The sequence below is a fragment of the Pantherophis guttatus genome, chromosome 5 (assembly GCF_059756535.1).
Source record: "Pantherophis guttatus breed Tessera chromosome 5, ASM5975653v1, whole genome shotgun sequence".
NCBI lineage: Eukaryota > Metazoa > Chordata > Lepidosauria > Squamata > Colubridae > Pantherophis > Pantherophis guttatus.
Window position 1 is genome coordinate 99,795,958 of NC_142067.1, and position 12,287 is coordinate 99,808,244.

A 12,287-nucleotide genomic window follows, 5' to 3' on the forward strand; every position below is an offset into this window, starting at 1 on the left:
GAAATATCTCAAAACGCCATATATAAGAGGCCAGGGATCGACTGGGTGAACTGAAATGACTTGAGTGAAATGACGGTTCCAATTTTTGGTGGTAACAGTAGATAAGGGATGGAAAGCTTCCCTCCATCATCTTCTTGCCATCAGGTGTGATGGTAAGTGTCTTATGGGGACCCTGGGGCTATAATGGAAGGCTATAATGGAAGGCTGAGTCAAAGTTGACTCAGCCTTCCATCCTTTCGAGGTAGGTAAAATGAGGACCCAGATTGTGGGGGCAATAAACTGACTTTGTATAAAAAGAACACCACTTGGGGGTGGCAGAAAGCCCTACTAAGCAGGTATATACAAAAGTATGAAGGCTATTGCTTAACGCATTGTAAGCTGCCCTGAGTCTCCGGAGAAGGGCGGCATATAAACCAAACCAATAAATAAATAAATAATGGGGAGATGCCTACTGATTCTGAACAGAACTGCAAAGTGTCACCGTTCTCTCTGCTGGCTCACAATTGGGATTTTCAGGCAAAAGAACCCCTACAATCGAGGGCATGTGCTGCAGGCAGGGAATTGCATCCATGCAAGATTGTCAGGCAGCAAATAACAGCTGTCAAACACGTCGAGGCAGCAAGCCACGACTGTCTCCATGCACACACACCCTTTACATACAACCAATGACCCTTTGCAGGAATTCGAGAGGCGCAGCCGTGCGTGGTTGCTTTTAGAGGCCTTCGGCCCCGGAGGGCACGGCCGTCGACGGGTCGCTGTGTTCTTCCTTCAAAAACGTCCCTCCGGGGCCTGCCTCCCTCTTCCTCTGACCTCCATCCTCGCCTCGCTATAGCAGCCAGCCAGTTCTCGGGCGCTGAGGGCGCGGGAAGCACTAGGTGTGTCGCTGGAGCTCCAAAGCCTGCAAACTTTCTCCCTTGATTGGCTCAACGGCACAAGCGACTCCCCCGCGGGGCTCGGCAGAAGCCGCGCTGCCTCCAACAGGAGCGGCGCTCCCTCCTCCGCTACCAGACCGCCCCGCTCCTCTCGGCCAGTCAGAGGGCGCAGCCCCAGGCTCAGCCGCCGCTGCCGCCGCATCATGCAGCCGCCGCCGGCTCCCGCTGCTGCCCTCTTGCTCGTCCTGCTGGCTGCGGACTCCTCGCAGAGTGAGTAGTGGGGCTTCCTCTTCCCCGGGCCGCTTCTTCCCCTTCTTGTCGTCCCCCCCCCCCGCCACCCACCCACCCGAGGAAGGAAGCCCCTCTCCGCTGCCCTTCCTCGTAGTGGCGGAGGAGTTCGCCCTCTTCCCCTGAATGGATGGGAGACGCGCATTTAAAAACAAACAAACAAACCCCAAAGCCCACGCGGACAATACCGCGTTTGCGTTTCTGAGGGGCCGGGAAAGAGCCCGGCGACAGCCACCTCGGCGTTTGCCTCATAAGGTCAGGGCGTCCTAAAGCCTTTTTCCCACGGGCGACCAGCTGGCCGCTTCCAAGTCCAGGGCACCTGCCTCGTGGCGCTACTTTTCGGCCAAAGGTTCTCGGTCTCCCCGCTCCCAGACCATTTTTCCCCCCCGGCAGCTTTTCGGCTTTTCTCTCTGCCCGCAAAGCAAAGGGGTCGGTGGCGACCTTCGCCTCCGTTGCTCTTCGGCTTCCGCAGCTTTGTTCTCGGCGGCGGCCGGGCGAGAGGGAACGCGGGGGATGTCCTTGTTTTGCGAAGTAAACGGCGGTGGCGCCGCCGCGGCATTGTTTGGTTTCGCTCGTGGCGGGCGCGGAAAATGGTGCGGGGGAAGCCGCGGAGCCGAAGATGGAACCCAGAGCCGGAGGGTTTGCGAGCCGTCCGAGCATGTCACGTAGAGCGGAGTTCGTGACGGTCCCGGAGGACTCTTTGCAAAGGGAAATAGCCCCGCGCGCTTGCCCGGAGGGTGAGGGAGGGAGCCGGCGACTTTGCTGGGGAAGCGCGCGGCCGCGTCGTTCTTCCAAGGGAGCCCTTGGATTAATGGCTTCCCCCTTTCCCTCCTCCCCCCATTTCTTTGGGGGCTCCTCCAGCCGTGGTGTTCTACAAAGGTCGGGAAGAGGCTTCCCAGTTCCTTCGCCAGAGGCACCGACGAGCCTACCAGATCTTCGAGGAGACCAAGCAAGGCCATCTGGAGAGAGAGTGCGTGGAGGAACTCTGCAACCGGGAAGAAGCCCGAGAAGTCTTTGAGAACGACCCTGAGACGGTGAGAAAAGTCCAAAAAAGTGTCGGGGATCATTAAGTTTATTTTTTATTTACTTTTTTTAAAAAAGGAAGAAGAATAGTGTGAAGTCATCCTAAAGCATCAGAAGGGCGCCAGGTGTTTGCACAGCTGGAGAAGTTGCTTGGAAGAATCATTATTAGATAAATAACTTAAACCACGCCCTTCTCATGACAAATGCGTTCTATTTGGATTGTGAAGCCAAGCAAACGAGTAGGGAAATGCTGGGAAGGGAGTAGTTTATATGGGGATAAATCAGGATCCCTCTCCTAGAAAGGATCCCTTGTGTGTAGGTGTGTATTTGCACACGTGCTTTCTTTTGTGGACAAGTTAAATCCTACGAAGTACATCTACTAGAATCAGGGTTATTGGATAACTAAGGAGAATTTGCAATTTGCACAGCTCAATTTGAATATTCCTTTTGGTGCCTGTCAGTTCAAATGCCTCCCCTCCATTGATTTTTGCAAGCAAGGTTTCGTTGAATAAACCAGTTGAATAAACAGTATAAAGCCATCTAAGATTATGCTAACTTGGATCAGCTGTGTATTGGTTGATAAATGTAAACAGTCTGAGTTAACACATCATTTTTAAAATGAATCTTTTTAAACAAATTACTGTGTTTAGTGAGTGAATGATAGTTACCTAAATCTATAGCTGTTTCTTGCTAGAAGTCTCAATACTATAAAAGTAACTATAATTTTAAATTAAACAAAACATTTCATTTTATATATTCTAGTTTTCTGATGCTTGCAACATTGGGATGTACTATTCTGGAAAAACTCATTTATAAACAAGGATTATTTGGTGTTAGTTTAGGAAATAAATGTTTTAAGAGAACTAGTGATTTTTGCACATGGTTGTATTCCTGTTAATGATTTGAATGGGGTAGACAGGTTGAGAGTTTTGTAGGTCAAAAGTACTGAGAACGAGAGGAACTTGGATTTTTTCTCTTGGAAGAGTTAATTTTTATATTTAAAGAAAAACGTGTCTTAACATATTCCCTGACTAAGTTCACAGCATGGTGTAATCTTTTTCCAGCATAGTGAATAGTTGCAAAGTAGTAGCAAATTTTGGTTTGTGATATCACTCTTTTGGCCTTTAGCCTCAGATAAAGTCAAGGATATGTTTGGGAAGAACAAAAATGAACATGATGTTCTCCAATTCTCTGTCATTTTCAGTTTATAAACAGCAAACAGCATTGGATATTTAGGTTGTTTACATATATGTTATCATACTTTTGAATTTATAAAGTATTACTCCTTTTAAATATCAATGTTAAATGTGTTCACATTTAATCAATATAGGGTAAGCTTTGCTGAAATAATTTCTTACAAGTTTGCAGCCATGGTTCATTGATGGGTGGAGAATATCCCCCAAAATGGATAACATAATCCAAGGTCACCAGAGAATTAGTTATATATAAAGTTTTAGTAAAACTATTTTTTAAATCCAAAAATGAGCCTGCAGAAAACGTATATGACTAAATTGTATTGTTCTACTGCAAAAAGGGAAGAACTGTTTTATATTCTGCAGTGTCATTTATCTGAAGCTTTACTATGGAATGTTTGGATTTTTCTGTGACAGATTTTTAAAAAAATAAATGCTGTTTTATGTTTGTGCTCTTAATTTCCTCCAGTTTTGAAAAATCTCTCTGAAGTTGTATAGTTTATAAAGATGAATGAAGTGGGGGAAAAAGTAATGGTTTTCTGAGGAAGAAGAAAGGGTGGTGGTAGGGAGAGATAAACTATCTTTCAAATATGGTAGTCATATGTTGATGCATACCTGAAGCAATGGTGATTTTGTCTAATGCAAATAGATCTCTGTTTACATAATGGAATTTCCCTTTGTTCTCCATCTCTTCCTGCCCTGCATTGTATGTCTTCCAGCCATACAAGATTAGCAATAGACAGGTTTCAAACATAAATCAATAGACCAATAATACTATTCACCTAAAAAGGACTTTGGAATTCCATGAAATTATCGCAGCTCTAACTTTGGAGTACTAGATAGGAACTGTCCTTGGAAGGTCACAAAAAATATCAAGATAAAACTGGTGGAAATATCCTGAATTTATTTCCAGTGTCTGGAGATACGTTGCCTCTGAGCTTCGACATTTCATTTATCATTTGAATTTTAATAGCTATTGATAGCTACATTCATAGCAGAAAGATCTATTAAAAACAATAGTAAAATTCTGTTGGTTATCTTCTATGAGGTACAATTTATTCCTTTATTATTATTTAAAAAAATAATTAGATACATAGTGTCCTAGACAGCAAAAGTATTACTGGGATGTTTGCAGTATAAGCACTGCAATATCTGAGCAAGCATGGTTATTTCATTTCTCTCAGCTAATCAGGTTTGCGGATGATTTTCAAATGAGCTTTGATAAAGAGATGAGCAATACAATAATTCCTAACATCTCCTGGGAGCCTTCTTTAGTTTCCCTGAAGTCCAACTGATTATCATTACCGTATGGTCAAAAAGAAAGAGCTCACACATTTTATGCTGTCATTAATGGAATAAATTTAAACTGGTCATTGATAACAATAGGAGGAAGTTAATGATCTTCAGTAGATTGCTAGAAGATGGAGAAAGATGAGGTATACATGTGAATATAAATTGCTTTGTGTTAATTTCTAGCTTTGATCTTCCAACATAAATTTATTTATTCCTGCAAGAAACTGAATTGATTCTGTTTGACTGGGCTTATTTTAGCGTTCCCAGGATCTCAGTTGGGGTCTAAATGAATATGTAGAAATATATAAGAAATAACAAAAACTTGTGATTCTAATATTGGTCCAGATGCATCAAGTTGTTGGTATTTTTGTAGGATGTAATCTTGTAGCTTTATTTTGTGTCTTGACTCAATACACAGTCTTTCCAGGTATTGTTAAAGAGTTCCAGAGAGATTAGTTAATAACATTGGAATTATAGTTGTGTAACATCTGGAGGTCTGTTCCTCATTCTTGTTTTACAGCACTTAAATGGTCTTATTTTAAAGCAGAAATGGCATTTTTAAAATAATGTAGAATGTTGAGTTTTACCGTATCATACAAACAATATGTACAGGGGTTGAAGAATTTATATTAGCCTGTGTGATTGTACAAAGGAGATTTGTTTGCGACTTTAAAATTCTGATGAGAATTTGGAAAAGCTGTGACATATGTATTGCAAGTCTGTATATGCCATGTTACATAAATGCACAAGCAGGTGTACACGGCAAATATTAAGGTTCAGGCCATTGGTAAAATTTAAAAGATCACTACACAACTTGTGACCCATTGGATCATTCTTTTCACATATAAAAGAGAGCCCTGGTGAAGCCTCTTCCTCCTCCACCTCCCCCCCCCAAGCAGGCATCCAGGTTTTCCCCTCACTGGTCACCATTGTTAAGAGATTTCAAATGTTGGCCTCAGTTCCAAAGCAGCCAATGGCTGCTCACTAGTCAGCCCTTGCCTCCAGTTATTCAGTGCAGAAGCTCGAGGGAGGCGGGGAAAAGGGTAGGGTATACGTCTCCCATCGTCCCTTCTGCTATACAACCCGTGGTTTCTACCAGTAGGAAGTGTAGTCAGAAGGCACGGTGGAGAAGCATCCACAACTTTGCCAAATTTCAATCCCACAGGAGTCATATTTTGGGTACATTCTGTAAGTCAGCCCATTTAAGGTATGTTGAGTCAAAAATTGTTGTTCTGTGATACACCATTTTGCCCAGCTAAAAATTACAAAATATCACACAGTCACAAGAATTTTCGTAAAGATTTTGATGTGACAAAAAAATTTTTTTTTTCTGTTGCTTGACACAGAATTTTTAGAGAGCTTTGAGAAGGAACAAGAAAATTTGTTTGATGCAATGCTGAACAAATAACCCATCATTCAAAGTTCTATATTTAGAATTGTCATTTTAAAAGTGCTGAGTAACCTCCTTGTATTATTCAGCATGTACAGTAAATTTATATAAACGCTGAGTTAATTTATATAAGGTTCATGTCCATCCTCAGCCATAGAGATTTACTGGATGGCTTTTAGACCAGTCAGGATCTCTCAGTCCAGCCTGTCTTACTGGGGGGGGGGAGGGGGAGGGGCAAGGGAGGGAGGTTGTTCAGAAATAGGAGGGAATGCTATGTATTATTACTATTTTTGCTCCTGAGGAGGAATGTGGAGTGTAGAACTAATAAATAAGTATAATTTTGAGCAGTTTTGGTTGCTTGTAACCTTGTGATGATTAATGATGCTGTCCTTCTGGCACAGTTTCGAGGGTTTTTTAATTGGCATTATTTTATATGCTTTGATCCTGCAAAGAAACTAGTTAGGTCTAAAGAAAATAATGCTAAAACAAAGGCTGTCTTAAAAAATGTGATACCCCAGCAAAGGTCTATATAAGGAGTGTGATAGGACAAATAAAATTTAGGTTGATAAGAGATATGCCTGTAATGATGAAAAATGCTTGAATTTCAGATATTGATTCATTTTAAATAATTTGGCTACAGCTTGTACGCCATGTAATGTTCCGTAGATGTGATTTTTGTGTGTGCCTTTGAGTCAGTGTTGACTCCTGGTGACTGCCTGGACTAGTCCCTGCAATTTTCTTGACAAGATTTTTGGGAGTGGTTTTTTACTGCCTCCTTCGGGAAAGTGATTGGCCCAAGGTCACCTAGATGGTTTTGTGCCTAAGGCAGGAACAGAACTCATTGCCTTCTGGTTTTTAGCCCAGTGCCTCAACCACTACATCAAACTGCTTATCTTACATGATAATAGCTAGGGAAAATTACAAAATAGAACGTCAACATATGACAACGACCAAAGATGTCTTTTCGGTTAATAAATTTCTCGCACTAAATATATAATTTTTAAAAATATTCAAACAACAGGATTTATATGGTAAAACTATGTTATACAATCGGTTTTGGGCAAATTATAATCCATAATCTATAGGAGGGCCAAGTTCTGATCTTGGAGAAGACATGTGCCAGTATCCATGTAAAATACACCAACACATATGAATATCTATGTGCACACATAACCTCCTTCAGACATATATGCTGCTTCATAGATTTATAAACATGTGCACACACAGGCATATAACCTCAATCCAAACATGGACACACAGTAATCTTTCCTGGGAGATGGGGGAAGTCTTTTCTTTCCCACCAATGATATTGTATTCTCCTACTTCTCCATTGCCTTTTTTTACTCCTGATTTTTATTATCTACCATGTTCCAACCTCTTTTAGCTACATATTTGCCCTCACATTGTCATCTTCCAAGATTCAATGTCATTGCAACATCGTTGGATGCTTTTCTAGCTTTGCTTATCCTGTAACAGTGTGAATATCTGAGGCAATATAAGCTTCTTTGTTGACAGCACCTCCTGGAATACCCATTTAATTGTGGGTGCGGCATTGCCACTTACTTTGCTCTGAAGTCTCCTGTTCAGGGGAATGTGTGTTGCCTGAATTCTTTTTGTGAAAAAAACAATAGCATAATAGTACAGAAATCCCAATGAACAAAGGCTTCCTTAGAAGTAGCCCTTCTTATGATATCTGCAGGGCAAGAAGAATAGGATACCTATAATATTATTTATCTGTACTGAAATGTATGGCATCCAGGTGTCACACTGTTCATGCATTGATATGTATATGTAATATAAAATAAAAAACTTGAAGAGAAAAAAAATAACCAAAATTTTGGGCTCAATTGGGGTCGTAAGTCTAGGACTACCTATAATAGGAATTACATGTTGGGGAAAAAAGCCAATTTATAGATACTTAATCTCTTGTATAATCACTTGTATTAAACTAATTTCCCATGACTTTCATCCAAATGGCCATTTTAAATGAGATTTATATAAATTCTAATGCAAAGTATGTGGAAAACACCTATATGAAATATATGCTTTGGGGCATATATAACATAGATTAGATCATGAACATAAATTATTGTCTGAACATATTCTTCTACTTTTATTGATTGTTATTTATCTAAATTGAAATTATAACCTATCTTCTTATATTAGAATTTAACTCCTGTCTTTTTTACTTGTGCTTAAAATCTATTAGCCTGATTGTAATTGGAAAAAGAAACTTTTAGAGTAAGTTGCACATTTTTGCACATAACTTTTAATTTGTCTTCATAAATTGGCTACCTTTCTGGTACTCAGGGCACCTCCAACCCATAAACAAACTATCTAATGTTTAATTTATGTTTTGGGAAAAGGACACTTAGTAGATCAGAAATTTAAAAATGGAAAATGTACTTTCTTTAAAACCTTTGGAAACTAAATAGTAAGATTTATTATTTGTCATCTTGTTTGATTTGATATTTATTCAGCCAAAATAATGGATAATCTTGTAATGTTAAATGTTAATATTTCTGTTACATGTCAGTAAGTATTTGCTTCTGTTAGTGTAAACCGAACAGAAACATTAATTCATTGACCTTCTGAAGCTTGAATAAATGGAAATATATAAGCAAAAAAAGTCTGTTTCTATCTCCAAGTCTTTTTCTTCTTTTTCTGCTAAAATAAATAAGACATGTTTTGATATGCAAAAAAAATCCAAATTAAGTTCTTTGGAAATGATTAAATGGACTAAAGGAAAAGAAGTAATCAGATATGTTAAATACCATAATGTACGCATGTGGAGAATATCCATTCTTTCTTGATTTTTGTGTTTGAGGATGCTGTTGCATCAACTTGTAGCTGTCATGTGTACCATTATATTCTTCACACCACAATTGTCTAGCACCAATTTCTTACCACCATACTATCTAATTTTCTACTCATTTACAGTGTAGCATCTATTAGCATGGCTAATGTTAAGCATTGCAATAGAAACCCTATCATATGCAGATTCACATCATGAAAATCATTATGTGAAGTTGTAGGCAATTTTTATTGCTAGTGTGATCTTCTACCCTTTTAATTTCCAAAAGAGAGACATAAAGGACAAGTTGGGCTTTGAATTTATGAAGACTAACAATTGTTCCATGACCAGTTCTGCATTCCATAAAGGCATGGACATTTCATATTTTTTGCTTGTTTGGTCTGTTATTTGGAATCATTACTCACATAAGGTGCATTACTTTTAGTACTATCTTCTTTCCTGGGATGTATTCTGGGAGCTGTTATTGATATTGGTGACAGTCTTCAGTAGAATCAGTGATTTGCTCAAAAGTTTGAACTAACAATTAAAAACCCATATTTTAAGGAGGAATTCAACTGTCCTAATGATGATAACATATGCTGACTTAAGGGTTTATAATTCTGCTTTAAAATTGAAACTTTCCTTTACTCTGTTTTCCTATAACTAAGGGAATTGTTCCGGATTTTGCAGCTGGAGAATTAAACATCAAACAGCAAAATGAGAAACTGAATCTTGACTACTCACTTCCTTCCTCCAATATTGCTGTTGTCACCAATGTTTTTGAAACTGCAGTGGATAATTCATAACCTCTGTTTTCAAGCGGGCAGCTCAAGTTTCCTTAATCAGCAGATTTACTGATGAGTAAGCAGTATAAACTTGGATGTTTACTCATGAGTATTCAGCCATTAACCTTCAGTAGTGTGACTCAGGGCTCTATAAAAGCAAAAATGCTTTGTTTAATGGTAATGGGATCAATAGGATGAGCAAACACCTAACACTACATTCAAATTGTATTGCTCCATTATTAAACTGTTAGCCTTTATTTTAATCTTAATGTCACTTTAGATCAAATGTGTCTTTCCAATAAATGTTTTTTTTTCCTCACAGGATTATTTCTACCCGAAATATTTGGGTGAGTTGCAGTTACACCCTATTCATGTATGATAGTGTTGTTTTGTTGCCAGGCACAATCTGTATGAATATTAATCTGCCATAGAGGTCAGTTCTTATATGATCTTTTGCAATGAACCAGGCACCATTCCCCTTTTTTAAAAAAATAAAGAAATCTTGACTTATGAGGCATTTGTCCCCTCCCTCAGGCTCAGCCTGGTCATCTCCTGCATAATATTAGAAAATGGAAGAATCATATTCTAAAATAAAAGTGCAGGTATATTTATGGATATAAATTATGAATTATGAAATTATGAAGGGGGCACGGTGGCTCAGTGGCTAAGACGCTGAGCTTGTCGATCGAAAGGTCGGCAGTTCAGCAGTTCGAATCCCTAGTACCGTGTAATTGAGTGAGCTCCTGTTACTTGTCCCAGCTTCTGCCAACCTAGCAGTTCGAAAGCACGTAAAAAATGCAAGTAGAAAAATAGGGAACACCTTTGGTGGGAAGGTAAAAGTATTCCATGCACCTTTGGCATCATCACCACAGAGACGTCTTCAGACAGCGCTGCCTCTTAGGCTTTGAAACGGAGATGAGCACCCCCCCCCCTAGAGTCGACTAGCACATATGTGCGAGGGGAACCTTTACCTTTACCTTTATATTTATGGATGTATAGATATATCTATACATATATGAATAATTCAGTAGAAGAGCAAACATGCTGAGTATAGAATGGGAGAGTAGAAATCAGTCCATTTTGGCATATGGCTTAATAATACTTTTTGCATTTTCTTTAGACTGTATTCGGGACTATGGGTCACCAGCTGCAAGAAGTCCAAGTTTACATACGTGTGTGCATAGTAAGCATTTTTCATCTTTCTATCTTTTAGGGATTTGTAACATCTCTGTGTGGGTCTAGCATGGGGGAGGATTCACGATCCACTCTGCTTTTAATAATTTACAGTATCAAGAGTTTGTATATGACTCTAAATAGTGGTCTAATATTACATGAATGTGCCAAAGTGGATCTTGTATCCCTTATTTTTCCCATTTTCTTTCCCTCACTGGTACTTGCTGCATGCACACACAGTGCTAAACCGTGATTTTAAAACATCTTGCTAAAATTTCAAAAAGGAAAATAAAATATAAATGCAAACAAATAATGTTGTGACTTGGCCTCCGTTTTTAAGTTGAGCATTGCATTTCAGAGGCATCGGATGCTTCTATTTTATTGAGCTTAATATATTTTAGTGTTTAATCTAAGCTATGAACTATTAATTTCTTAACCATGATTTGCAGTTGGATGTTACAGAAGACTATAGCTTAGATCAGTGTTTGTCAACCTTGGCAACTTTAATATCTTTAAGTTGCCAGGGTTGGGAAACAATGGTTTAGATTAACTAGATATTTTTGGACAACTTGGTGAATCATAATAAAATGCACAGCAGGACCCCTGTGTATAATATTACATTTCAGGACCCTTGTGTATAATATTACTTAAATGTTTGGTTGCTGAAAGGAAAATTTCAAGAACATGATGTACAATGACGGTATGAGCCACAGAAGAGTGCAGAATGTCTTAAATAGCGATTGGTGATTGTGCTAACTGACAGTCTGTATATGTCTCTGTACAAGCAAAGTTGTAAAGCTTGTGTGAAGATAAACCAAGATAGAGTGTCAGGAAAAGACTCATGCCAAGTGGAAATTATACAAGGCAAAAACAGAGTAGACCCATGGGAAGCCAAGGAGGTAATAGCAGAGGAAAAAAACTAGGGAAGACACCAGTGAAAGTAAAGTTAAAGGAATCCCCCTTTGTGGAAATTTGGGGCAAAGATGCAGCAAAGAAAGGTTTAAAATCAATTTCAAAATGTAGATGGAAATAGATAATTTATTTCTAAAAGACTCATAATATTTCAAAGTAAATGGTTTTGAGGATGGATTTGAGTTCCCTTGAGTGTCCTTTCAGGATTAAAAAATTCAGAGCCATTGTGAAGATTAAAAGAAAATTGCTTTAAAGAGAGAGAAGGACTTCAGTCCTATGTATACTTAGTTGAAGTATCAAATTGAATTTTGTAGGACATCACTTTGAACATAAGCACGTGAGCTCAAACTATGATTTTTCAGGCAAAATATGAACAGAAAACAAAACAGAGAAATGATACAATAGTTCTATCATAAGTGAATTTTAAGTACTATATTAAAAGAGAAACCGATAGTTAATAGATAATTCGATGGAATTACTTTTTTAAATTAACACACACACATTTTAGTATTAAAATTTAAGTAGGAAGAGGGTTTTTTTTTTGAAGTAGAGTTGAAGAAAAAA

At 38.9% G+C, this 12,287-nt stretch overlaps 1 protein-coding gene across 1 annotated transcript in view; it reads left to right on the top strand.

Moving 5' to 3' along the window:
- The first annotated feature begins 945 nt into the window (after positions 1-945).
- Positions 946-12,287, top strand: part of GAS6 (growth arrest specific 6) — a 43,764-nt gene continuing 32,422 nt past the window's right edge. The window contains exons 1-4 of the mRNA XM_034419248.3: positions 946-1,142; positions 2,022-2,194; positions 9,961-9,985; positions 10,759-10,821. Of these exons, the coding sequence (XP_034275139.2) occupies positions 1,076-1,142; positions 2,022-2,194; positions 9,961-9,985; positions 10,759-10,821 (328 nt within the window). The 5' untranslated portion in view covers positions 946-1,075. The remainder of the gene's footprint in view (positions 1,143-2,021; positions 2,195-9,960; positions 9,986-10,758; positions 10,822-12,287) is intronic.